This window comes from Fonsecaea nubica, assembly GCF_001646965.1.
Source record: "Fonsecaea nubica strain CBS 269.64 chromosome Unknown Scaff22, whole genome shotgun sequence".
NCBI lineage: Eukaryota > Fungi > Ascomycota > Eurotiomycetes > Chaetothyriales > Herpotrichiellaceae > Fonsecaea > Fonsecaea nubica.
The window spans coordinates 163,820-188,883 of NW_019173695.1; the positions used below are offsets into that span (position 1 = coordinate 163,820).

General features: G+C 53.9%; 8 protein-coding genes across 8 annotated transcripts; 6 read left to right on the forward strand and 2 right to left on the reverse strand.

Annotated features, from left to right (window-relative positions):
• Positions 1-1,151: 1,151 nt before the first annotated feature.
• Positions 1,152-2,996, forward strand: AYO20_04298 (hypothetical protein; the record flags this gene model as incomplete). Its single annotated transcript, XM_022642596.1, has 5 exons — positions 1,152-1,276; positions 1,338-2,118; positions 2,180-2,415; positions 2,477-2,745; positions 2,809-2,996. 5 exons carry the CDS (start codon positions 1,152-1,154, stop codon positions 2,994-2,996), a joined length of 1,599 nt encoding a protein of 532 aa, XP_022501414.1.
• Positions 2,997-3,818: 822 nt separating this feature from the next.
• On the forward strand, positions 3,819-5,285 carry AYO20_04299 (ATP-dependent rRNA helicase RRP3; the record flags this gene model as incomplete). Its single annotated transcript, XM_022642597.1, has 1 exon — positions 3,819-5,285. The coding sequence occupies one exon, from the start codon at positions 3,819-3,821 to the stop codon at positions 5,283-5,285; it is 1,467 nt and encodes a 488-aa protein (XP_022501415.1).
• Positions 5,286-6,216: 931 nt separating this feature from the next.
• Positions 6,217-10,065, forward strand: AYO20_04300 (hypothetical protein; the record flags this gene model as incomplete). The annotated part of the gene is made up of 1 exon (XM_022642598.1): positions 6,217-10,065. The coding sequence occupies one exon, from the start codon at positions 6,217-6,219 to the stop codon at positions 10,063-10,065; it is 3,849 nt and encodes a 1,282-aa protein (XP_022501416.1).
• Positions 10,066-10,775: 710 nt separating this feature from the next.
• AYO20_04301 (T-complex protein 1 subunit gamma) lies at positions 10,776-12,655 on the forward strand (the record flags this gene model as incomplete). The annotated part of the gene is made up of 4 exons (XM_022642599.1): positions 10,776-10,800; positions 10,863-10,929; positions 10,994-11,202; positions 11,265-12,655. The coding sequence occupies 4 exons, from the start codon at positions 10,776-10,778 to the stop codon at positions 12,653-12,655; spliced, it is 1,692 nt and encodes a 563-aa protein (XP_022501417.1).
• Positions 12,656-13,542: 887 nt separating this feature from the next.
• Positions 13,543-15,516, forward strand: AYO20_04302 (hypothetical protein; the record flags this gene model as incomplete). Its single annotated transcript, XM_022642600.1, has 4 exons — positions 13,543-13,790; positions 13,847-14,115; positions 14,203-15,450; positions 15,503-15,516. 4 exons carry the CDS (start codon positions 13,543-13,545, stop codon positions 15,514-15,516), a joined length of 1,779 nt encoding a protein of 592 aa, XP_022501418.1.
• Positions 15,517-16,244: 728 nt separating this feature from the next.
• AYO20_04303 (hypothetical protein) lies at positions 16,245-18,254 on the reverse strand (the record flags this gene model as incomplete). Its single annotated transcript, XM_022642601.1, has 1 exon — positions 16,245-18,254. One exon carries the CDS (start codon positions 18,252-18,254, stop codon positions 16,245-16,247), a length of 2,010 nt encoding a protein of 669 aa, XP_022501419.1.
• Positions 18,255-19,994: 1,740 nt separating this feature from the next.
• Positions 19,995-21,917, forward strand: AYO20_04304 (hypothetical protein; the record flags this gene model as incomplete). The annotated part of the gene is made up of 1 exon (XM_022642602.1): positions 19,995-21,917. One exon carries the CDS (start codon positions 19,995-19,997, stop codon positions 21,915-21,917), a length of 1,923 nt encoding a protein of 640 aa, XP_022501420.1.
• Positions 21,918-22,202: 285 nt separating this feature from the next.
• AYO20_04305 (hypothetical protein) lies at positions 22,203-24,652 on the reverse strand (the record flags this gene model as incomplete). Its single annotated transcript, XM_022642603.1, has 4 exons — positions 22,203-22,982; positions 23,126-23,456; positions 24,368-24,456; positions 24,572-24,652. The coding sequence occupies 4 exons, from the start codon at positions 24,650-24,652 to the stop codon at positions 22,203-22,205; spliced, it is 1,281 nt and encodes a 426-aa protein (XP_022501421.1).
• Between the last annotated feature and the right edge of the window lie 412 nt (positions 24,653-25,064).

Sequence of the window (25,064 nt, forward strand, 5' to 3'; positions counted from 1 at the left end):
ACTGAGACCGGACCCGTCCATGAGTGATGCTGTTAATCTTTTGCCTAACTGTCCCATTCCCTTTCTATAACATGATTGATCGCAAAAATGGTCTGATCCAGTGTCCAGAAGAGGAAGCTCCTTTCTAAGAGCTGCGTGGCGATCTTCCATCCATCTCTCCGTCCACATTCATCCCTCCCTCCACTCCCCCCCGGATAATAGGATAAAATACCCATCAACTGGCTGTTTTGTCCTTTGCCCGAAGATCCTCCACCCGCCCCCCTTTTTCAGGTATACTAAGCTGAACCCATCCGTTCCCCATCCGAACCCATTCTCGTTCCCTGACATGGCCTAGTCGGTCCTAACTGTCTGATCCACACCATGGGGTCTGTTTCCTGGAAATCCCACAATCCTCTCCTCGACTCTCCTCCCCTCCACACTCCCATCCACCATATCTGCATGCCATGTGCTCAGAATTTGCCCAGAATTTTGCCGCTAGATCAATCAGAAAGAGTCCCAGTCCCAGTTGGGCTCTGGAATGGGTCACAACACCCCATGTGGTCCTCTTCCTCCGTCCGATTCTGATCACCTTTTTTTTTTCTGCTTAGAGCTCGATTCATCCCGAGAGGCTGATGTCGCCGAAGCTGCTGCTACTCCCTGTCTCTGCCACCGCCCGGTAAAACTCCCTGGCTCTTTTTCGGCTTCAATCTCCAGCCTCGGATCTCCCTGGTCGATATAGATTTGAGCGCTCAGACCATGATGGTTAGGCTAGTGGGCGGCCTCTTTATCCAGCCTTTCGCCTCGGACTTGATCGTCCAATCCAGACCAAACTTGGATCCACCGTTATGGCAACATTTGTGCTCTCATCCGGCCTGTCCAGTCAGCCATTGGTTCCTGCAGCCCTGGTCAGCTGTGATGCCAGACTTTCTAGAACGCTACCACTCGAAATGGACGCGGTAGCATTTCAATCACGGCCCTTTGGGTCCCTTGGGGGGAGATAAAACCTGCACCGTAACGAGTGCCACCTTGTTGTATAAAACATTGGCCTTTCCTCCCTGTTTTCATCCTTCGTTCCCCCTTCTCCTTCATCACGACTATCTCGTAGATACTGTCTCTACAGACTTGTTACCTCCCCTAGAAGCCCCATCAGCAACCAGGATCTTCTTGCCATCATGGGGAAAGGATACTTTGAGCTGGCAGGACGCCAGTTTCCTGCTGTGACGTGGTATAAGGATCCGGCGTTGAGAAAGACCTATATCTGTCTCATGTTTGTGGTTCTTACCAGTGCCACCAACGGGTGAGTGTCTCTTGTCTGACTACCAAAACGCGAGTCTTCGTCGTTGACTTGTATATCACAGTTACGATGGCTCCATGATGAACGGTCTCCAGACTCTCAAGCCGTGGCAACAGCATTTTGACCACCCGAAAGGCGGCAAGATTGGTATCTTGAATGCCATCATGTCGATCGGTTCCTTGTCCGCCATTCCCTTTGTGCCATACGTCGCCGATTTCCTCGGCCGTCGAATGGGTATCCTCGTGGGCTGTATCATAATGTTGGTCGGTGTGGTTCTACAATCCATCTCGGCGGGCTTTGGCATGTTCTTGGGCGCTCGATTCCTCCTCGGTTTTGGAATCGCCATCGCCCACGGTTCTTCTCCTCTGTTGATCACCGAACTCGTGCACCCTCAGCATCGAGCCATCTTCACCACCATCTATAACACCACCTGGTACGCCGGGAGCATTGTTGCGGCGTGGCTGACCTACGGAACCGATCATATCAACAACAACTGGTCGTGGCGGATCCCCACCATTGTCCAGGCCGCCCCGTCCTTGATCCAGGTCACCTTCATTTGGTTCGTGCCCGAGTCTCCGAGATGGCTCATCGCGCACGGGAAAGAGGAAAAGGGCCTGAATATTCTCTACGACGTCCACGCCAACGGCAACCACAACGATGAGATGGTGCAGCTGGAGTTTGTCGAAATCCGCGACACCATCCGACTCGAGAAGGAGGTCGAAGGGAACCAGTGGCTCGAACTGATCAAGACCCGAGGCAACCGGCGCAGGCTCATCATCTTGTTGTCTGCCGGTCTCTTCTCCCAGTGGTCTGGCAACGGCCTTGTCTCGTACTATATCACCAAGGTAAGCTGGCCGCGGGCCGTGTCCGTCAGTGATACATCGGTGCTAACAATTGTGTTTCTAGATCCTCAACAACATCGGCTACACTGATACCCTGACCCAGAACTTGATCAATGGCGTTTTGCAAATCTTCAACCTCTTCATCGCCGTCGCTGCCTGCTTCTTCGTCGACAAGGTCGGTCGTCGCAAGCTCTTCCTCATCTCCACCGCTGGCATGTTGGTCACCTTCATCGTCTGGACCATCTGCTCGGCTCGATATGCCATCACGGGCTCCAAGGGGGCCGCCAACGCTGTTGTCGGGTAAGTTTGCCTCGCCAGCTGTATTTTCCCAAGAAGAACGGGATCGCTGACATGACTACAGAATGATCTACATCTACTACTTCTGGTACAACATTGCCTGGTCCGGCATGTTGGTCGGCTACACGGCCGAAATCCTGCCATACAACATCCGAGCAAAGGGCCTGACGGTCATGTTCCTCATGGTCGACGCCGCCCTCTTCTTCAACCAGTACATCAACCCCATCGCCCTGGACCACATTGGCTGGAAGTACTACATCTTCTACTGCGTGTGGCTCGGCTTCGAGTTGGCCGTTGTCTACTTTTTCTACGTCGAGACCCGCAACACGCCTCGTAAGTTTCGCCCCCCTTTCCTGCCCAGAGCCATCACTGAATACTGACTTTTTTTCTGCGCAGTGGAGGAAATTGCCAAGCACTTCGACGGCGACCAGGCGTTGGTTGCCGGCGCTGCGGCCTCGAACAAAGGCCTCACCCTGGCGGCCGAGATGGGTCTCGACGCCACCGTCACTCAACACCACGAGATGGACGAGAAGCGGCACTCTGTGCAGGTGGAGAATGCCTCTCCCACCAAGAGCGAGTTGTAGTAGTCGTCCAACAAACCGTGCATCTCGCCACCCGCATATATCTGCGTATGGTATGTGTATGTGTCCGCTGTGTCCTCTGTGTGTGTTGATGTGGTGTGTGTATGAAATTTATCCCCCTCAAAGCCCTAGTTTGGAAAGTCGGTCTCTTTGGGAACATGGGATGGAAGGGAAGGGGAAGTGAACCAGTCCCCCTCTACCTCCTCTCATGCTCGTGGTTAGCCCTTGCAGCGCGGGTTTGCTGTGTTGGAAATGATAGATGTTCTTTTGCCCTCACAACCCCCCCCCCCCCCCACAGCTTTTTGAACCTCCGGAAGACAACAGGATTGAATCGAATTGAAGTGAAGTGACCCAGACTATAATAACACAGTACAATACAAATACAGTGACGGACAGATTTCTTTCTTCACTATTTCGTGTCATCTCGTCTCATCATGGGTTTAACGCCCACTTATCCACGTCCTTTTGCCTCGGTGATAGATATCCTCGCTTTCTCATACAATACTCACCCATATCGCGTTACCCCTGTAGATGACTCCGTGAGATTTCGAATCATGACTGTAACCCGAAGCTTTGCCCATGGGGGTTGAGAGTGAGAGCCTTTCCCAGTGTTGACTATTCCCCCAAAGTTTACCCGGAATAAGTGCGAAGCCCTTGCCTCTCCGGGCGTGCAAGGCTGCAGATCACGGGGCGATAAGATAAGGTCCAACACCTCCCCAAAAATAATTATTTCGCCCACTCATCTGCGCACCCAAAACTTTTCCATCCTCGCCTTGTTGACCGCTACCCTGGTTATTTCCCTCCCCGATACCACGCCAGAACAAGATGCCGCCGCTCAAGAAACGGAAATTGAGTCACGATGAGTCGTCCTCGGGTGATGACGATGATCATCATCACTCTGTAAAGTCGCCCACCGAATCCGAGACCACACCGACCAGCGACGCAGAGGAGGAAGACACGCAGACAAACAAGACGATGCAGCCCAAGACGTTCAAAGAGCTAGGAATCATCGACTCGCTCTGCGAAGCGTGCGACCGACTCGGATACAAGGCGCCGACGCCCATCCAGGCCGAAGCGATCCCGCTGGCCCTGCAGGGTCGGGACCTCATCGGGCTGGCAGAGACTGGGAGCGGCAAGACGGCGGCGTTCGTCCTGCCCATCCTGCAGGCGCTCATGGACAAGCCGCAGCAATTGCACTCGCTGATCCTGGCACCGACCAGAGAACTGGCATATCAGATATCCCAGGCTGTCGAGGCGCTGGGCTCGCTGATCGCGGTCCGCTGCGCCGTGTTGGTCGGGGGCATGGACATGATCCCGCAGGCCATTGCGCTGGGCAAGAAACCGCACGTCATCGTCGCCACGCCGGGCCGGCTGCTGGACCACCTGGAAAACACAAAGGGCTTCTCACTACGCCAGCTCAAGTACCTGGTCATGGACGAGGCCGATCGCCTCCTCGACCTGGACTTTGGGCCGATTTTGGACAAGATCCTAAAGATCCTGCCGAGAGAAGGGAGGAAGACGTATCTCTTCTCCGCCACCATGTCCAGCAAGGTCGAGTCTCTCCAGCGGGCGTCGCTGTCCAATCCGCTCCGCGTCGCTGTGTCCCAGGACAAGTACCAGACGGTGTCGACGCTGATCCAATCCTACCTCTTCATCCCGCACAAGCACAAGGACCTATACCTGATCCACGTGCTGAACGAACTCGCCGGCCAAACGGGCATCATCTTCACTCGGACGGTCAACGAAGCCCAACGCATCTCGATCCTACTACGCACGCTCGGCTTCTCCGCGATCCCCATCCACGGACAACTCTCGCAACAAGCGCGCCTGGCCGCGCTGAACAAGTTCCGCGCCAAATCCCGTAATTTACTGGTCGCCTCGGACGTCGCATCCCGCGGGCTCGACATCCCGTCCGTCGACCTCGTGATCAACTTCGACCTCCCGCACGACAGCAAGACGTACATCCACCGGGTCGGGCGCACCGCGCGGGCGGGCAAGAGCGGCCGAGCCATCTCCTTCGTGACGCAGTACGACGTGGAGTTGTGGATGCGGATCGAGGGCGCCCTTGGCAGGAAACTCGACGAGCACCACACCGTCAAGGAGGAGGTCATGGTGCTGGCCGAGCGGGTCGGCGACGCCCAGCGCGCTGCCGCCATGGAGATGAAGGAGCTGCACGAGAACCGGGGCAAGAAGGGCGCCACCCTCCGACACAAGCGAGGACCCAAAGGCGCGGGAAGTGGTGGTGTTGGTGGGAAGCGGAGTCGAGACGATATGGATCAAGACGAGGGATGAGTTCTTCCCAATTAGTTAAAATGAGTTACGTACGTTTTCAGGGGTGTCCTTGGGGATTTCTCATTCCATGTATGCATGCATGCATGGGGGTGTCGGTCTTTCGTACCAAGGTGCTAGATACTAGGTACTAGGTACTAGGTATCTATCTGGCTACCTACATACAAGGTACCACGGTACGGTATGAGGTAGATACGTTAGGTACCTATCTACCGGTCTCTGGATCTGGTCGAAAGAGTACTAGAGCAGCCTTGCGATCAGGAAGCGCAGTCACTACTCGGTACTTACTAGAGAGCTAGATACGAGGTACATACATATACTCAGTACTCGGTACTCGGTACCGCAGATAGGTTCATGGGATAAAATTCCCAAGTCCTGACCAATTCTTAGGCTTCGGTCATACAAACAACACAACATCATCATTACTCTCTCAATCCTTGTTCACTCGCCAATAAATCGCCAATAAATCGCCAATAAATCCCATGCTAAGCACACGAGCAATGCAGCGCGCCCCCCAAATCTCTCACAGGTCGGCGAATTAAACGACGTCCATCTCCCATCCAAGCCAATCTCGAAAGTTTTTGCGATGACGTCTTGGGTGATGCCGTGGCATCATTGGTCAAACATCCTGGCAATAAGCGTGGGAGGGAATCGTCTGTCCCACTGGGCCTCAACAGAAAATCCATTTTTTTCTGGCCCATCGGAGAAACCCTCAAAAAACGAAAATGAGATATGATAGATGAAAAGTCTCTTTCCTTTTCCTTTTCATTAATTCATTTCCCAAAAGGTCGATTCCAGAAAAAAAAGGAGAAAAATGGGAACCGGTCTGTAGAAGAGTCGGGCTGGAAAAACTATCCTCCCGACTGAAAGGACCCACACATACCGAGTACCTCGTACACTGTGAGGAAACCAGAGAAGAGAAACAAAGACAATCATGCCTGTCATCGATACCAACAAGGATCTGTCGGCGCTTTTCCGACAACAGGTTCAAAGGACACCCGATGCTGTGGCGCTGGAGGACGAGACGACGACATACACCTATGTCCAGCTTGACAAAAAGGTTGAAGCTCTCGCCCATCGCCTCCGCAAGCACCGGGTTGGCCGAGACAGCCTCGTTGGCGTGCTGCTCCCGCGCAGTGCCAACTATGTCATTGCCTGTCTCGCTGCGCTTCGGGCAGGCGGAGCCTTTCTCGTCCTGGAACTGGCCTACCCCCCGGAGCTCCTGGCAGACGTTATTGATGATGCCCAACCAGCTGTAGTGGTCACATACCGGGCCGAGGTTGGTAAGATCAAGGAGGGCATTCCTCTCATTACTCTGGACGAAGAAGGAGAGCAGACACCTCCCAACGGAGATGTGAAAGACCTTCCTCCGCTGCCCGCTGATGATGACTTGGACAGACTTGCCTTCGTCTCTTATTCTTCGGGAACCACGGGCAAACCCAAGGGCATTGCAAACCCTCACCGAGCTCCTGTGCTTTCGTATAACCTGCGGTTCGGCGTTCGTGACCTGCAGCCTGGGGATCGTGTTGCCTGCAATGTCTTCTTCATCTGGGAGATCCTGCGGCCACTGCTGCGAGGAGCGACCGTCGTTGCAGTGCCAGACGAGGCCAGTTACGACCCGCCCGTCCTGGTGGACCTGCTCGCTTCTAAGAATATCACCGAGACTCTCATGACCCCGACGCTCCTAGCCGCTGTGCTGTCTCGGCATCCAAAGATCGGAGCTCGCCTGCCGAAGCTGCGCACCTTGTGGCTGAATGGTGAAGTTGTGACAACCGACTTGGCCCGGCGAGCAATCAAAGCCCTCCCCAACACGACACTGCTTAACTGCTACAGCGCCTGCGAGACCCACGAGATTGCCTGCGGAAACATTGGAGACATGCTCGACGACGCCTCAAACTACTGTCCGGTCGGCCCTCCGCTGGATCCCGAACACATCTACATCCTCGATGAGAGTGGCCAAAAAGTGCAAGCCGGAGAAAGCGGAGAACTTTTCGTGGGCGGATCACTTCTTGCCCGTGGCTATATCAATCGTCCTGAGACAACCGCCAAAGCCTTTACGCCGGACCCATTTGACTCGGCACCGGGAGCCCGGATGTACAGAACCGGTGACCAAGCACGAATACTTCCGTCCGGCCTTTTGGAAATCACTGGTCGTGTCGGAGCCATGATCAAGCTTCGTGGCTATTCCGTCGTGCCCGGAAAGGTCGAGCACGCTATTGTCCAACACCTTGCCGTGCGACATTGCGCCGTCACGGCTCATGGCGAGGGCTTGGACCGGCAATTGGTTGCATATGTCGTCCGGGACAAGGAGTCGTCTGCTGATCGCCCAGCGTTGGATGTCAATGAGTTAGGTCACAGTCCAGCTGCGAGACGGACGCTCTCGCCATACTTGGCTCACTATATGATTCCAGCCATGTGGGTGGAAGTCGAGGAGCTGCCTACCAACGCAGTGTCAGGCAAGGTTGACCTCAAGCGCCTTCCTCCACCTCCAAGTCCCAACGCTGCTAATGGCAATGGGTCGTTGAACGGGCACAAAGGAGACCTGGATCCCATTGATATCGAAGCCATAGCTGAGATCTGGGCTGCGAGTCTCAAGATCTCACGCAGCACCATCACGCCAGAACACAGCTTTTTCGACCTTGGTGGGCACTCCTTGACGCTTGCAGATTTGTCTGCACGCTTCTCCAGGGTTCTGGGGGTCAAGGTGCCTCTCGCACGACTCGTCGATCCAGCGACTCTCAACGGCCACCTGGAAACGGTGCGATCTGTGCGAGACGGTCATGCGGCGGCGGTGCAAGCTCATCTGCCTGATGTCCTTCGGAAAGACTCGACCCTTGAGGACAGCATTCGACCGACCAATGCTAGCATATGTGCAGCCAGCAAAGCACACACGATCCTGTTGACTGGTGTCACTGGCTTCTTGGGTGCATTTTTGTTGAATGATTTGCTGGAAAGCACATCTGCCAAAATCTTGTGTCTTGTGCGTTTCAATGACCCGTCAGAAGCCGATCTGCCAGCAGGTATTGCGAGGTTGCGGAGGCATCTCCTCGATATGGGATTGTGGCGGGACTCGATTATGGAACGTGTTGAGATCATCCCCGGCAATTTATCCCGCCCTCGGCTAGGTCTCCCCCCGGATGCCTTCGAAGAACTCACGGGCCGTGTCCAGGTTATAATCCACGCTGCCGCCACTGTCAACCTTGTGTACCCGTATGCTGCCCTTCGGGACGCGAACGTAGGCGGAACAAGGGAGATCCTGCGTTTGGCATGTCGCGCTGGAGCCACGGTGCAGTACATCTCCACGAATGGTGTATTGCCGCCATCTCGAGATGGGTGGGATGAGGATGCCATGCTAGACGTGGACGATGTCCCAGAAAAGCTGGCCGATGGATATGGCCAGTCAAAGTGGGTAGCAGAGCAACTTGTGCGTGAAGCTGGCCGTCGAGGCCTGCCTGTCAAGATTCACCGAGCGGGTACAATTAGCGGACACAGCACCACCGGCGCAGGCAACGCGTGGGATCTTCTTAATGCGATCATTGTTGAGTCCATCAACCTAGGATATGCTCCAGATGTGGAAGGATGGCGCGCTGAGATGACCCCAGTCGACTTTGTGAGCAAGGCCATCATCCATCTCTCGAATCAGACCAACACCACCCAATTCGTGTTTCACCTCGGCGACCCTGATCCCGTTCCGACTCGGTCGGTCTTTGAAGACCTAGAAGAGCTTGGATATCCCACAAAACCACTCTCTTGGGACGAATGGGTGGCGCGATGGCAGGAAAATAGAGGTACCCTAAAAGGTGGAGATGGCGCCTTTACTATTGACATCCTCCGTAGCGGTATGCCGAGCGTCGAGTTTTTGAGAGGCATTGTTGTGTTGAATAATGCTGCCACCAGGCCTTTGCGGGCGGTTGTTGAACGACCAAAGGTTGACAGCGTCCTACTCGAAACGTACGCTCGCCATTGGTTTGCTCGAGGATGGCTGCCACGTCCTCCCTCACGCCAACATGCTCTTGGTGGAACAGCACAACCCATACGAAGAGGGCCATTGAGTGGGAGAGTGGCTGTCATCACTGGCGCTTCATCCGGAATCGGCGCAGCGGTCGCTGCAGCTTTGGCACGGGAAGGCCTCCACCTAGCTCTCGGCGCACGCCGCACCGAGGCTCTCGAGGCTGTGAAGAGCAGGCTGGTAGTCCGCGAGGGCAAGGTGATAGTTCGAAAGACGGACGTGACGGACAGGAAGCAGGTCGAGAGTCTCATCAAGGCGGCGAATGATGAACTTGGACCAGTCGATATCCTGGTCTCCTGCGCCGGTGTCATGTATTACACCATGATGGCCAATGCCCATATGGAAGATTGGGACCGCACCGTCGACGTGAACTGCAAGGGTCTTTTGCACTGCCTTTCGTCAGTCGTGCCGTCAATGATCTCCCGCGGGAATGGGCACATTGTCGCCATATCGTCGGACGCCGGCCGTAAAGTCTTCCCTGGCTTGGGTGTCTACTCAGCCAGCAAGTTCTTTGTCGAAGCCACGCTGCAGAGCCTGCGTTTAGAAACGGCAGGGACTGGGTTGCGTGTCACGAGCGTGCAACCAGGCAACACGGCGACTGACCTCCTGGGCATGTCCACAGACGCAGAAGCAGTCAAAAAGTACGGCGAACCGACCGGAGCACAGATCTTGGATCCGGAAGATGTGGCCAATTCGATTGTCTATGCACTGAGGCAGCCGCAACATGTTGCTGTGAATGAGATTTTGATCGAGCCACGGGAAGAGCCGATTTGAGCAACCATCCCAATGCGACCTTACACCCGTTGTTGCTCTCTGTGGGGTTGTGTTCGAGACAGTTTAACTTGGCTGCCATGGAACGATCTCGAAGACTGAAGAGGGCGAGTTATTTCTTCGTTTATGTAATAAAGGATCGGCAGCTGCAAAACACAGGACATTCGTGCCTGCCACGCATAATGAGAGCATGGGAGGCAAGGGGTAACAATGAGACACAAGAGTCATAGCATAATATAAAAGTGTTGGAAGCAACATCCCGAGAAGTAACAGCTTTAACACATAAGTCGATCGTACTGCTCCTCTTATGACGAGGGGGTATAGTCCTTGTACCACATGACCAGCCAGTGTCAGTCGGTGAGCATACAGTTACACAGCAGGTTGTAGTGCGTTCCGCCTGTTGTGATTGGTTCAAGGGCAAGGCTGAGCGGTGATCGAATATGGACTAGCGCAGCCTGGCGGGACGGGCACGTCTTGGGAAAAAGTTGGAGATCATTCCATCCACCAGATCGCACAGGCTTTCAATTACACCGTGACATATTAGCCAGACAACAAATCCCAGGATCTTTCGACGGTCGTTACCATTTTGCAATCTAGTTGAGAGGTAACAAGTCCTCGCCTCTTGTTGGAACCCTCGTTCCATACCTACAATACCCACAACTGGAATTTGTGAAGAATCGACTCCGGCCCTCCAGGCCTAGACCGCAGGCAGGATGCAGGCGCCTGTGGTGGTTATGAGTGAGTGAACGAACCCCAAGCTTTTCCTCTCGGAGATGACGCTGACGTCTATCTTCTCCTAGACACGGCGAATGGAGAGAGACAAGTCGGGCGCAAGGCGCAAATATCAAACATCACCGCGGCGAAAACGTGAGTGTCGACAATTCCACACCCCTCTCTCAGCCCTCGTTCGCTCGCTAACTGGCCAATACAGCGTGGCGGATATCATACGATCATGTCTCGGTCCCAAAGCGATGCTGAAGATGCTGCTTGATCCCATGGGCGGCATTGTCCTCACGAACGACGGCCACGCTATCCTGCGAGAGATTGAGGTCGCACATCCCGCGGCAAAGAGCATGATTGAGTTGAGCCGGACGCAGGACGAGGAAGTTGGTGACGGGACAACGACGGTCATCATATTAGGTATTAAAACTGCTCGTCACATTGGAAGGTCAACGAGTAAAACTGACGGAATATTTTGACAGCGGGCGAGATCCTTGCGCAAGCACTACCTCAACTCGAACGAAATATCCATCCCGTGGTAATTATCCAGGCTTTCAAAAAGGCTCTCATGGACGCACTGGCTATTGTCGAAGAGATTTCCATCCCCGTCGACACCTCGAGCGACAAGGCCATGATCTCGCTTATTGAATCCTCCATCGGCACCAAGACCATCTCCCGATACTCAGAACTCATGTGCTCACTTGCTCTCAACGCCGTCCGGACTGTATCTCAGGACCAGACGTCCATTTCGAATGCGCCCCAGGCCAACGGGACGACGAAATCGGCTCCTACGCCTGCCCCTACGAAACCCGTGGAGATCGATATCAAGCGATACGCCCGAGTAGAGAAGATCCCCGGTGGGGAAATCGAGGACTCGAGAGTGTTGGACGGCGTCATGTTGAACAAGGACATTACACACGCCTCGATGCGCCGACGGATAGAGAACCCTCGGATCGTGCTATTGGATTGTCCTCTTGAATACAAAAAGGGCGAGTCTCAGACCAACATCGAGATCACCGATGAGGACTCGTGGAATAAGATCCTCCAGATCGAAGAGGAACAGGTCAAGAAGATGTGTGATGCGGTATTGTCGGTCAAGCCCGATTTGGTCATTACCGAGAAGGGCGTGTCTGATCTGGCTCAACATTACTTCCAAAAGGCTAATGTCACGGCACTGCGCAGAGTGCGGAAGACGGACAATAACCGCATTGCTCGGGCTGTGGGAGCGACCATTGTGAATCGTGTCGACGACATTGTCGAGTCCGACGTAGGCACGGGTTGCGGTCTCTTCGAGATTGAAAAGATCGGTGATGAGTATTTCACATTCCTCACAAAATGCAAGAACCCCAAGGCCTGCACCATCCTGCTCCGGGGACCTTCAAAGGACATTCTCAACGAGATTGAACGAAATCTCCAGGACGCTATGTCCGTGGCTCGCAACGTCATGTTCCACCCGCGCCTCTCACCTGGTGGAGGAGCCACCGAGATGGCCGTCTCCGTGCGGTTGGCTCAGAAGGCCAAGTCTATCGAAGGCGTGATGCAGTGGCCTTACCGCGCTGTCGCCGACGCCATGGAAGTCATTCCCCGAACACTTATCCAGAACGCCGGTGCCAGCCCCATCCGAATCTTGACCCAGCTCCGTGCGAAACAAGCCGAGGGCAAGTCAACCTTTGGCGTCGATGGTGATACGGGTAATGTGGTGGACATGAAAGAATATGGCGTGTGGGAACCCCAGGCGGTCAAGCTGCAGAGCATCAAGACGGCGGTCGAAAGCGCGTGCTTACTCTTGAGAGTGGACGACATCTGCGGCGCGAAGAGCGCGAAGCAGGTTGGTGGAAGTGGATTGTCGGGTGGTGCAGGAGGGGAGGAGTAAAGACAAGACAGCAAAGAGAAGAAAAAAAGGTGAAAGAACAACAGGAAGCCAAGTGGCGACTGTCTCTCATGTTGCTAGGTGTCACGATGTGAAATGAAAAGAGCAAACGGATGAGATGAAGATGTTTCAGGCCGAGAAGAAAAGACCTGGATATGACCGAAAGAAGCCCTTTTCACGACCCAGACACGGGACTCATGGATCATCCAGATATACAGCCATAGAAGCTATGGTATGTGGAGCTCATTGTCCTCGATTGAGTGTCTACAAGATTGACCGTCGCAGATGTATTGAAGCCTTGCGACGAGGCAATGCGTCAATTTTTGGTTCCTGATATCTTCTCGTTTCCTCTCTTTTCTTGATCTTCCCGAATCCGTCAAGCTGCGATATTACATTCTTTGTTTTATATTGACTCGTCAACTACGCCTTATTATTTACTTCCACTTCCCACCACCGCGACTGTCACCAGCAGCTCCCCCGATCTTGAAAGCTAGGCTCTCTAATCCTCCAGAATCGCATCAGGCTGTCCTTGGCGTTGTGCTACTTTCCCATCACATTGCAATTTTGTTCTACACCGACAGCCTGATTCCATGGAGACCCAAACTGCAACAACCAACGAAAAAATGTTTGGCGCGTGATGCTCCTTTCCTCTCAGCAGATTCTCCCAGTTTCCAGCGGTACGAATCGCCAAAAGTCGTAACCAGGCTGGCTGGTACTGCCTACTGTTGCCTCACGCAGTTTAGTGCCTCGTATACGAGTTTGAATCATGACCGTCTCACAAACTTGGCGTGGCGTGATTGATTCAGCATTTTCGACAGACATTGAAGCACAAGACAAAAGAGACAAATAACGGGCTGTAGAAACAATGTCCTATCAGTTCTGCGTCGACAATGCCAAAATCCAGGGTTCAACAGATTGACCTGGAAGAGCGGGTTGGACAGACACAAGCAAAGCAAAACACCTCGATCAGCATCCTAGACCCCGCAATCTACATTTCCCGAAGTCACAAGGGCTGGGACCATCAAACAAGCGAGAAAAAGAGCCACGATGAGGAGGAAAGTAGCGAGCCGGAGTGGGACTATCTTCACTTCAGGGCCAGTTTCACCCTCGAGGTCGAGATTCTAGGCTTTGAAAAAGCGTACGTCAAGATTCATTCCCGTTGTTTCCAGCCATGCTTGCTACTGACAGCCCCAGTCCTCAGCAATACAACAAGTTCTTCGATTCCATATCCATCCGCTATCTGTACAAGGAGAAGGAACACCATTTGTGGTATCCTGAGAGGGATGAGCCCGTGGACGCCGACATCTCCAATGAGACGACAACGACCACCGGTGCCAGTCTCGGTGTAGGCATGGCAGGCACCATACCGATTCCTGCACCCGAAGTTCACGTGCAAAAGGACCGCAAATTGACTGTGGCACGGAAGATGCGAAGTTGGCGCAAGGGCGTATCTATGGAGAAGTGTGAGCCTTGCCAGCCCTTCCCCATCTTTACAATATCCTAATATTCGCCATCAGTTCGGGGTTTGGGTAGACCAAGCACATGTCCAGTTCATGTCGTGTCCAATGGCGTGACCCCTAAAGAACACCCCTGCCCCAAGGACTCGGGAGACTACAAAGAATCCGTGCACTGGGACTACCAAATCGAATCCAAGCGGCACAGCTGGGTCCCCGAGATCTACGAGAGCGTCGCGATCCCGATCACCGTCGAGCGAATCGTCCCGATCCCTTCAGACGCCAAAACCCCCTTCACCGACGACGAATGCGAGCTCCTGATGCACTTTGATTTCCAGATCAAGACGCGACTGCGTGGCATGAGCCCTCTGTTCCCCCTCTTCACCAACTTCAGTAAACCGGCCGAGTACCGGTACGACTCAGATACGGGCCAGCGGTTCCCGCTGGATCGCTATTCGGTCTGCCTGTTTGGATATTGTCCAGGGACCTGTCTGCCTGAGGGGCCGACGATCGACCTCGATGAGGCCATCAAGGCCTTTTACAAGGCAGCCAGGGAGAAGCAGCACCACAACCCGTTCTTCCTGCCGTCCGACGAGGTCCTGGAGGAGGACTTTTTGTATCCTGCCAAAATGGCGACGTTTACGAAGCGGCGCAAGCTCGCGGACCAGCGGCGCAGGATGAGGACCGCCAGGCTGGACAGGGAACGAGCAGAGGCGGAAGAACGGGAGCGAGACAGGCTCAGAGCAGCAGAGGCAGAAGAATGGAGAGGGGAACGAGCGCGGGCGAAGCTGAAAAAGAAAAAGGTCTACCGTGGACGAACCGAATATTCAGAGTATCCTCCTCCACCATTACCATCACCGGTCGCGCGCGATGCTGGTTCCGCCGAGTCGGACGACTATGTCCTGCTACCCTTGCGTCCCGGCAGCCCAGAGTATCCTCTGCCTTCTTCTTCTTCTCCTCCTCAACCACCGCCACCTCCACCACGTGCAGAATCGGACGACCCCGACGACTACATCATCCCTCCCGAGAGACTAAAAGCCGCGGCCGAGACCGCCGCCGCCGCAGGAGCGAAAGAACGGCTCGAAGCACACCTGCACCACCTACCATACCACTACGAGCGATTCCCGTTCCATGAGCGCCAACGCCGTCACGATGGCGCGATGAGCGAGTTTGAAGAGGAACCCCGACCAGACACGATCAAGCCGACTCCAAGACCACCTCCGCCGCCCGAGGCGAGGCGGCGCCCATGCCCCCCACGTCACGAGCCAGAGCCGCCAGGTCGCCCGGACCAGCCGCCACCGAATGTCATCGAGGTCGAACCGGCGCGTGTGACAAGGACGCAGCGTAAGGAGACAAGGGCCACTGTGATGAGGAGGAGGACGACGACAAGGACAAGGACAAGAGCAGTGATAGGAAAGGGAAAGGGAAAGGGGACGGCAAATAAGGAGGGAGAGGAAGAAGGACAGCAAACTCACTCTCCTCCCCCAGCCTCTTCTTCACGGGCGTATATGGCCCGTCTTGCCTTCTGGCTGGTCACCTAGCCAGCTACATACTAGGTGGGTCCTTGATACGATTTAACTACCTAGTAGTACGGTAGGATTAGTACGATCAGTACGACTTGGGCTGAATGTGCATCCGTCCGTGCATGTATCCGTCTTGTCCTCATCATTGAGTTCACTGATTGAGTGACAGATCGAGTGATTGTTTGAGGGATGAGGGACTGATCAAAGTAATCCCTTAGTTGATCGAAAACATCTATCTGTCCCAATATCTACGTACTTATACTCTACGGGTATATTCGAGACAGATGGACAGACACGTCTAGACACATCTGGACACATCTGGACACATCTGGACACGTCGACAGAGGAGATAGACAGACAGACAGACAGACAGACAGACAGAAAGAGCAATCCCTGTGTTGTGGAGAGAAACAAAGATCCTGTCAAGTCTTCTCATAGGGTAAGGCACGCAGACAAGGGAAGGCGGAGCAGAGGGGCAAAAGGACAAAAAGAACAGGAGACATTCGAGTAAACGAACCGAGTATTGTAGGATATACGTATGATACATACATTTCGAAGACGGGACATATTGGGTGAAGAAAGGCTTCATGATATGATTTGTTACAGTCATCATTTTTACGCCACAGTCTCCCTCGTCCACGTATACGCCCACGTAAACTTCGAGTCCACGTAGCCGGACATTTGCAACGTTTTGTCCGTACAGGTATAGTGGACCTGTGTGTCCGAGCCGTACTGCTGATCCAGTGAGATGTCGAGTTCGGTCGGATCGTCGAAGCCTGCGATTGTCGTCGTCGTCTTAGCCAGGCCCTGCGATTTTACATTGGTCCATGTGAAGCTGTCGCCACCGGCCGCGGTCTTCCCGAGCTTCAAGGTCCCGTCCACTGAGCCGGTGATGTCGATGAGTGTGTGGAAGTCGTACCCGCCGGCGCTGCCGTCGTAGGCAATGTCTAGGCCTTTGAAGGTCATGGCGCTCGAGAGATCCTTCTTAACACTAAAACTCGAGGAGCCCGTCACGGCGACGTTGGAGATCGCCACGTCCGAGGCCGACAGTTGTTCCGAGAGAAAGGCTTGCATGCTCGGAACATCGAGGTTCCAGTCCCCGACAATGCACTTGTCAGTCGAACAGCTGTCGCCTTCATCATCGTCATCGTCATCTCCATCGTCGTTGTCGAGAGATACGACAATGATCTCACGGGGCCGTGTGTCAGCCGCGCGGAGTGCTCGGGGATTGTATTCCAGACCTTCACTCGTCGACAGATCGCCGTCAGTCTCATCACGTTTCGCTTTATGCTTGTTGGAGCCCTTCTTCTTCTTCTTGACCGTGAACTCGATTGTCACAGGAACGGAGGTCTTGACATCGCCATTCCCGGTCGAGGTTGCGAGGTAGGTGTACTTCTTGCTGCCACAGTCGACTTTGACAGTTGCTCCTTTGCCGGCGGTTTTCCATGACTTCTCTCCGTCTTTGGAGTACTGCAGGACCACGTTCGAGCCTTGTCCGCTGGGCACTGTGTACTTGAAAGAGATGTCCCGTTTGTCAGGGAGGGCGACGTCCAGGGTTTCCCAGATGGTCCAAGGACGTGTAAAGGTCTTGGTGTCGTAGACGCCCGGCTTATCTGAAAGAGTGCACGCAGGTGTATGCAAATTTACTTTAAAGTCACGAGGGACCGGCTCACCATTGCTGTACAAGATCAGATCATCCTTGAACGCCGTCGCAAAGCTGGGGAATGGCTTGGTAATGAAAGAGTCTGAAGAAAGCCACCGCCGCTCGTCTTGAAGTGTACTACTGGTCGTGCTCTTGCGCGAAACCACCCAGTCATGGATTTCCTTGTTCGACGTGAAGACGTTGGAGAGGTGCTGAAAGAAGAGACTGCCTGGATAGCTGAAGTCATGCTTTTGATTGTAGAGTGGTGACGCTGGATCATATTTCTGCATGTGGTCTGGTTTCGTGTCCGGGAAGAAGAAATTGCCAAAGTACTCTGCAGACCCTTCGAACCACCAGTTGTTTGGAAGTGAGTCGTCTTGGAAAGGCTGTTCCATACCGAAAGTTCTTTGGACGCAATGATACAACTCGTGAGCTAGGGTTTGCTGAACTGATTCGATGTCGCTTGACGGTCCGTCTCCAGAGCCAATGACTCGAACGTTGCAAATGGTTGGGTCCAATTCATGATAATCAGTTGCTCCACGGATGGTACCGTCTTCTTCGGTGAGATAGACTCTGACTGTCTTGACCTTGGTTTGCATGAGGTCTGCATAGACTGGGAGAGCTTTTGCTGCGGCGCTTTGGAGAGGTTTGAGATACTTGGGATCGGCGACAGGAGACGCTGGGGCTTTTCGATCGGTCCATGTATACAGGCTGAATTTTATCCCAGCAATGTCTTTGTTCTCGACGTATGGAATGCATTTTCGGCCGCTTTGGAACCCGTTCGTGGGACAATCCGCCACTGCACGAGGTGCTACTAATGCAAGAGTATTTGACACCAAACCGAGGACAAGGAGAGGAATATGAAGAGTAGATTGGAACAACATGGCAACGGAGAGGGATAGTGGAAGAGGAGTCGGCGAGAGGAGTGTTAGGACCTTCTTACGCTGCGAGAATGTGGTGGGGATTTGAGGATGTATACTCATTACACTTCATCGTGACGGTGGCCCTGGGCGGACTCGTTGATACGAAGGTCTAGCCAACAACTTCAAGCTTGAAAAGGCTGGTAGCCTGGGGCTGAACAGTATGCCGCTTCTAAACATGTGTCGGGTAAGGCTGATTGGATGATACGAGGGTCTGGCCAGCGCAAGTCGACAAAGACAATGGACTGACTTCGTGGTCGAACCCCTACAATACCTGATTGTGTGGTGCCGATAAGTGCGTAATTATTGACCTACCATTGTCCCCATAACCTTCCTGACTCCACGATACGGAACGCTCATATTTTCACAAAGAAGAATCCTGATGTGGCGAAGAGGAGGCGGTTTCCGTTCCAGTCTTTATCCTCTCACGATCGAGCCGCGTTTGGTTGTACCGATACGGATTGCAGAAGTACAACACGGGTGGTGATCATACTCGTATGAAAAGCACCTTCCTACTGCGGATATTTTGAAAAGGTAAAGACAAGCATCGTGAGCATCGTTTCCCTCGTGGGCTGGGAGAGGAGTGAGGCTAGACCGGCAGTCGACCCAAGCCACCTCGGATAAGTCGACTGGAAGCGAGCACAAGCACTCCAATACGAGGCATGGTGCGAGTAAGCTTTCGACCCCAATATTCTCAGTAGCGAGCCAACAGTTGGAAGGCTTTGTAGCGAGCACTTGGTCGAGCTTAGCGAGACAGCCAGCTGGAGGTCGGAAAACAGGGGGCCTATTAGACTGATGAGGCGACAAGTTGTGAGCGAGACGTGGTAGACGCGTGAGCCAATTGTACCAGCGCCAGATCCAGGGACGTTTGGGTTTGGTCGTCGAAGGACTTTCTTGTCCATTGAAGGCAGACGCGGGTGCACAGCTGTCGGGTGAGGTTGATTGTGGACAGAGTCCATCTGGAGCAACAAAGAATGCAGCGAGTGTGTAAGTCTGGCATCATCGGAACTCATCTGGCCTTTGGTCGTCTATACCTTGACTGGAAATGATTGTCCGAGGTCTCGAGAAGAGATATAGACATACGAGTAGATGGTGTGTATGTGCGAAAGTGAGAGTGAATGAAGGGTATGCAGTAGTGGTGACGTGGTGTGTGTCCCCCACCTGCGCGCCTGTGACTGCGCCTGCGCATCTGCTATGTACCTACCACACTCCCACCAGTTTATTCCTTTCCTCGCTTCAACACTACGTCTCAGATGGCAATCGATCCGTTACCATCACGAAATAAGAATATCTTGACTGCATCATCATCCAACTAAACCGGCAGCTTCGCACATCGATTCGATCTCGGAGAAACTTTCGGCTGCAAGGGAGATTCCCGCATGCATGGCGTATGGTGAGGCTTCGGCATGGTTGCAATGCCAACCAACATTCTGATTCATGACTGCTGTGACATGACGTGCCATTCTGATTCTCTGTCACTGTCGCAGTGCCAACTCAACTTGCCAATGTGTCTATATGCATGTAACAGAGGAAGTGATCACCATCTAGGAAATCTCGCCGCCTCTGACAAAGCCTTGTTCGCACTCGAATCTGACCGCCTCCAATAAAGGTATATACTACCTAATCTCAGAGACTTGTTTTCTTCTTAATAATCTGCGACATTTAAAGGGCCAGCAGCAGCGCAGTCGGCAGCCACGTCTTTCCCCTCAAAGTCATCTCCAATCGTTCAGAGCAAGGTGTAGGGTAACGGCTACAGACCAGTACGGTTTTCACAACAGGGCTGTCGATCGCACACGGGTCACAATGGCCGATACATCACAGGTTGCTTCAGCTGAGAAGACCCCTCTCCGCCGTGCCTGGTGGAAGGAATCTTCGGTCTATCAGATCTATCCCGCATCTTTCAAATCAGCCAACTGCACCGTGGACAAGGCTTCGGGTACTGTAAAAGGTGATCTTCGCGGCATCATCTCAAAGCTGGACTACATCGCCAGTCTTGGAGTGGATATTGTGTGGCTCAGTCCCATCTTGCAGTCTCCACAAGTGGACATGGGATACGATATCTCTGACTACCATGCCATTTATCCGGGATACGGCACCATGGAAGACCATGATGAGCTTATCAAAGGGCTACACGACCGTGGCATCAAATACGTGATGGATCTAGTGGTCAATCACACGTCTGATCAGCACGAGTGGTTCAAGCAATCGCGTTCCTCCAAAGACAACCCGTATCGCGATTGGTACATTTGGCGGCCGCCACGCTACGACGGCGACGGCAATCGCATTCCACCCAACAACTGGGAATCGGCGTTCTCTGGCTCTACCTGGACCTACGACGAAGCCACGGACGAATACTACCTCCACCTTTTCGCAAGTGCGCAGCCCGACTTGAACTGGGAGAATTCGGCGGTCAGAGACGCTGTTCATTCCATGATGCGATTCTGGCTAGATCGTGGTGTGGACGGCTTCAGGATGGATGTCATCAACTTCATCTCTAAAGAGCCTGGCTTGCCGGACGGAGAAATTACACGGCCTGGTTTCTTGCAATCTGGTACCAAGTATTTCGCGTGCGGTCCACGGTTGCATGAGTACTTGCGCGAGATCGGGGCGATCCTCAGAGAGTATGACGCATTCTCGGTGGGTGAGATGCCCGGGGTGGAAGACACCAAGGAGATCCTCAAGGCTGTGGGACAAGATCGCGGCGAGCTCGCAATGGTGTTCCAATTCGACATTGTGGGCATGGACGTCAAACCCGGCGGGATCAAGTGGGATCATCAGGACTTTGATCCACGGAACTTGAAGCACATCGTGTCCAAGTGGCAGTCATTTATGCTCCAGAACGCAGGATGGAACGCCGTGTTTATGGAGAACCACGACCAAGGACGGACTGTTTCCCGGTATTGCGACGACAGCGATGCCTACCGGACCAAGTCAGCCAAGTTGCTGGCTGCACACATGGGTCTTCTGTCTGGCACCATCTTTGTGTACCAGGGCCAAGAAATGGCCCAGATCAATGTGCCCGAGAACTGGGGTATGGACGAGTACAAGGACATCGAGGAACTCAATCACTGGAAGACGGTGCTGAGGGACTTTCCCCACGACAAAGAGAAACAAGCCGCCTATAGGAGACAGTATCGGCTGATTGGGCGTGACAATGCCAGGACGCCAATGCAATGGACGTCCGATGCAGACACCTACGCCGGTTTCCTGCCTGATGGGGCTTCCAAGGATGCAAAACCCTGGATGTCCATCCACCCGGACTTTAGAGAGTGGAATGCCGAGGCGCAGCTGGCCGACCACGACAGCGCATTCCATTATTGGCAGCGCGTACTCCAGCTCCGCAAGCGGTACAAGGACGTGTTTGTGTACGGCGATTTCGAGATGCTGGACTTGGACAACGAGTTTGGCACCGTGGTCGCCTATCTGAGGACAGAAGATTCGGCAAAAGCAGACCATCCGGACTCATCGGCCACGAGCGTCGAGAAGGCCAGGAAGTGCCTCGTCGTAACGAACTTCTCGGGCCAGGAGATATGGTGGAGTCCGCCGGCCAAGGCGGCACCAGTCTTGTTTGATGAAGCCGGGCTGAAGAGAGGTGCTATTCTGGACGAGTTCCGCAACTACACGCGCAATGGGGAGAGCGCCAATGAGGTACGAAGAGACAGTGGACAGGATAGAAGTTGGGCGATGTTGTTGCGGCCGTGGGAAGTTGTGGTTGCATTGGGATGAGGAGCGGTAGGTTGCCTCTGGGCGCCCACCAAGTCCGCATAGATCGTAAGAGCTAGAGTAGAAGACCATAGAGAGTCCAATACATGCACTACTAATCGTGCTTGGTATGGTATATATACTGAGAATCTAGCACCGGATCACTACTACGACTGTAACCATCAAAGACTGTGATCGTGACATGAACCCTGACCTCGACACAAACGAAGAACATTGATAGCCATCTAATCACTTTCATCTTTCGTTCTGGTCCGGATCGGTCCGGTCCGGTCTGGTTCAGGTTCAGGTTCATGCATGATGTGCAGCTGCCGCTGGCGCGTCTCTCGCATGCCGCTTCCTGTTGTTTTTCTGCGCGGTGCGCATTACCTTTTTGCGGTGCTCGAACTCGTCCCTATCCGCGTCCCACTTGGCCTTGAGGTCGTCGACGGCGGTCTGCAGGCGGATGTAGACGTTTGCGGACTCGAGGGTGGTGCTCTGCATGTCCTGCAGGGCGCGGAGCCACTCCTCCAGCTGGACCTGGGAGGCCGGTTTCGCAAAGGTGGTGGTGCGGTCGAGGTCAAAGTCCTCGGTGCGCTTGCGGTTGTCGGCGTAGGCGAGGGCGCCGACGACGGCGACGTACAGGTACACGACACCCACGGTGGCGGCGAAGGCGATGAAGACGTTGCGGAAGTCGTCGCGCCCGCCGGCCGGTTCGACCCGGTACAGCCACGCGTAGAGCAGGTAGACGCCCACGCCGACGATGTACAGCAGCACGGCCAGGTTGAGGACCACCTTGGGCAGGTCGAACTGCTTGAGCGCGGCGACGGAGCTTTCCAGCGGCAGCAACGCGAACGGTTTGCGGTAGCGGTATCCGCGTTGCGTCGCCACGGCCTTCCCCCGGCTGAGGAACAGCCGGATGTCGAGCGGCTTGTTGAGCATGCCGATGTCGGATTGCTGCGATGCGGCGAAGACGACCGACAGCACCCCGAGGATCATCGAGCACGTCAGCAGCGCCCGCGCGCTCCAGTGCGTCGAGTCCATGTTGGGGAGTTGCAGGGCCGTCAGGCCGACGCTCGCGAAGATGGCGCCCTAGTACATGGTCAGTAACATCAGTGAGCGGATGAATCAAGTCCGTCCCCCAGATTCATGTGTATCGAGTAATTTTGGTTTACCACCTCCCCCAAAAAAAGTAGGGAGAAGGGGGGAGAGAAAAGACGAGGGGGCAGGCTCACAGCAACCTCAATCGACGAACACGTCGTCATGTACGACTGCTTCCAGGCCAGGACCTCGTCGTCGGTCCACGTGTTGATGTTCCAGTGCAGCTGCCTGACGCCGTTTGTGTCGACGAGGCGACAGACGGACAAAAAATGGCCCAGGTTCCCCCACCGCTGCCACTCGTAGAAATAGTCCAGGCCGATCCAGTGGCAGAAGGCGTCGACGACGGGATTCATGGCCGGCCAGGCTGATGGGGGAGTCATTGTCCGAGAGGAGACTGTGGGTGATGCCGACGGCAATGGTGATGGGATGGGGATGCGGCTGTGGTTGTCCTCCTTGGTAGTACCGCTGAGACGGCGGTCAAGGTAGTTGAGTTGAGTTGAGGCAGGTCAGGTCAGCTGTTTATTTCCCATCCATCAAATTGCCTAATTGGGTCTCATCTATCTTGTGACCATTTCCCTGGATGTGTCGAGTGTGAATCAATGACTACTTGTGCGAGAGCGCGTGACTAATACATACCAGGTACGAGGTACACAAATTTACAGGTTCCTTCTCGCGAATAATGGGGCCAAAAACCGTCTCGTCACTCAAATGCATCCCAGTGCTGCCAGTAGTGGCTGTACAAGTCCTGCCACCACACCATGGAGTTTTGAGAGAGTATCCGGTCCCAAAACGACTTTTTCTACGTTTCATCTACAAACTTGGTAGTCGGAAACCCTCTCGTCGTTAGGTGGGGAGTTGCCTCATGTACTGAGCATAATGGCAAGCACCATCTATGACGCAGGTCCGCTAGAGTCCTAGAGGCTCAACCAGCTCCGCATCACTTGCACGAACCCTGCTTGGGATCAAATGGAACAGGGACTGGTATTCAAATTCGAGATGGGGAGGTCGACGAAGCACAACAATTGGAAAGTAGACATGGAGTCAGAAGATCTCCCATCTCCAGTAACCACGTAGTGGACATTCACATAAAAGATCTGAAATGAATTTGAAAGTGTATATTGGTTGCGCCTCCCCAGGCGCAAAAACGTCTCTGCTGGATGGACTTATGGGGTATCAGTCTCCTGTGTACTCATCGCACTCGTAGACACGCATTGGTCCGCATTCCGATTGCTTCTGCGGTGTTGTGACCCCCTCTAGCAGCAATCCTTGCAGCATTCGAAGCACAAAAACCCGGCGCACCTGTATGGACCGCGTCAGTGGCCAATCGTTCAGGTTTGGAGTTGTCGGATAGAGACGGAAGAAAAACCAAGACATACAAACCACAGCAAATGTCCTCGCCTTCACCACCGCCTCGGAGACCGACTCGGTTGCTGACGCCGCTGGCATCCATTGATTCACGGGCAGCCTGTGGAAGAGGGAGTCAGGACATCATCGTCTTTTCGAAGCTATAACAGTAGTAGTACGACAATGGGGGCAAAACAGGAAGTGTGATGCGTCGCAGACAAATGGAGCAAACTCACAGGCTGCTGAGAGATGGCACTTCCAGGCTCCGACTGGGTTTGAGGAGCCTGGCTTTTCTGTTGCTGGTTTTCGGCGTCCATCGTGCTGATTGCTTCTAAGAGTCTGTGTGAGATTCCGATAGTCTGTCGAGAGGAGCGAGTGTTTCTGTGAGAAGCAGAGTCCTGTAGAGTTAGATGGCGAGACTTCCCCTTACAAGGACGAGAGACAAGAAGGAAAAAAAGGGAGCTCAAGCTGAGCTGGAAGCTGAGCTGTCAATTTAAACTCCTGGTCCAATTCCAGGTTTTTGGACCCATTACGCGAAGCGGGATTGCGTGGCCTGGTCGGAGCAATCAACATTTACCCAGTCATTGGATGCAGTGGTCTGGCGATTGTCTAGGAAGTTTCAATCCAGGGAGGTGCGCCAATTGAAGTGCACCATAGGTCAAGACATGGGCAAATCGTTGGCGACGGGGTTTAGCCCCAAGCATTAAGCTGAGACTAGATAAGCATCTG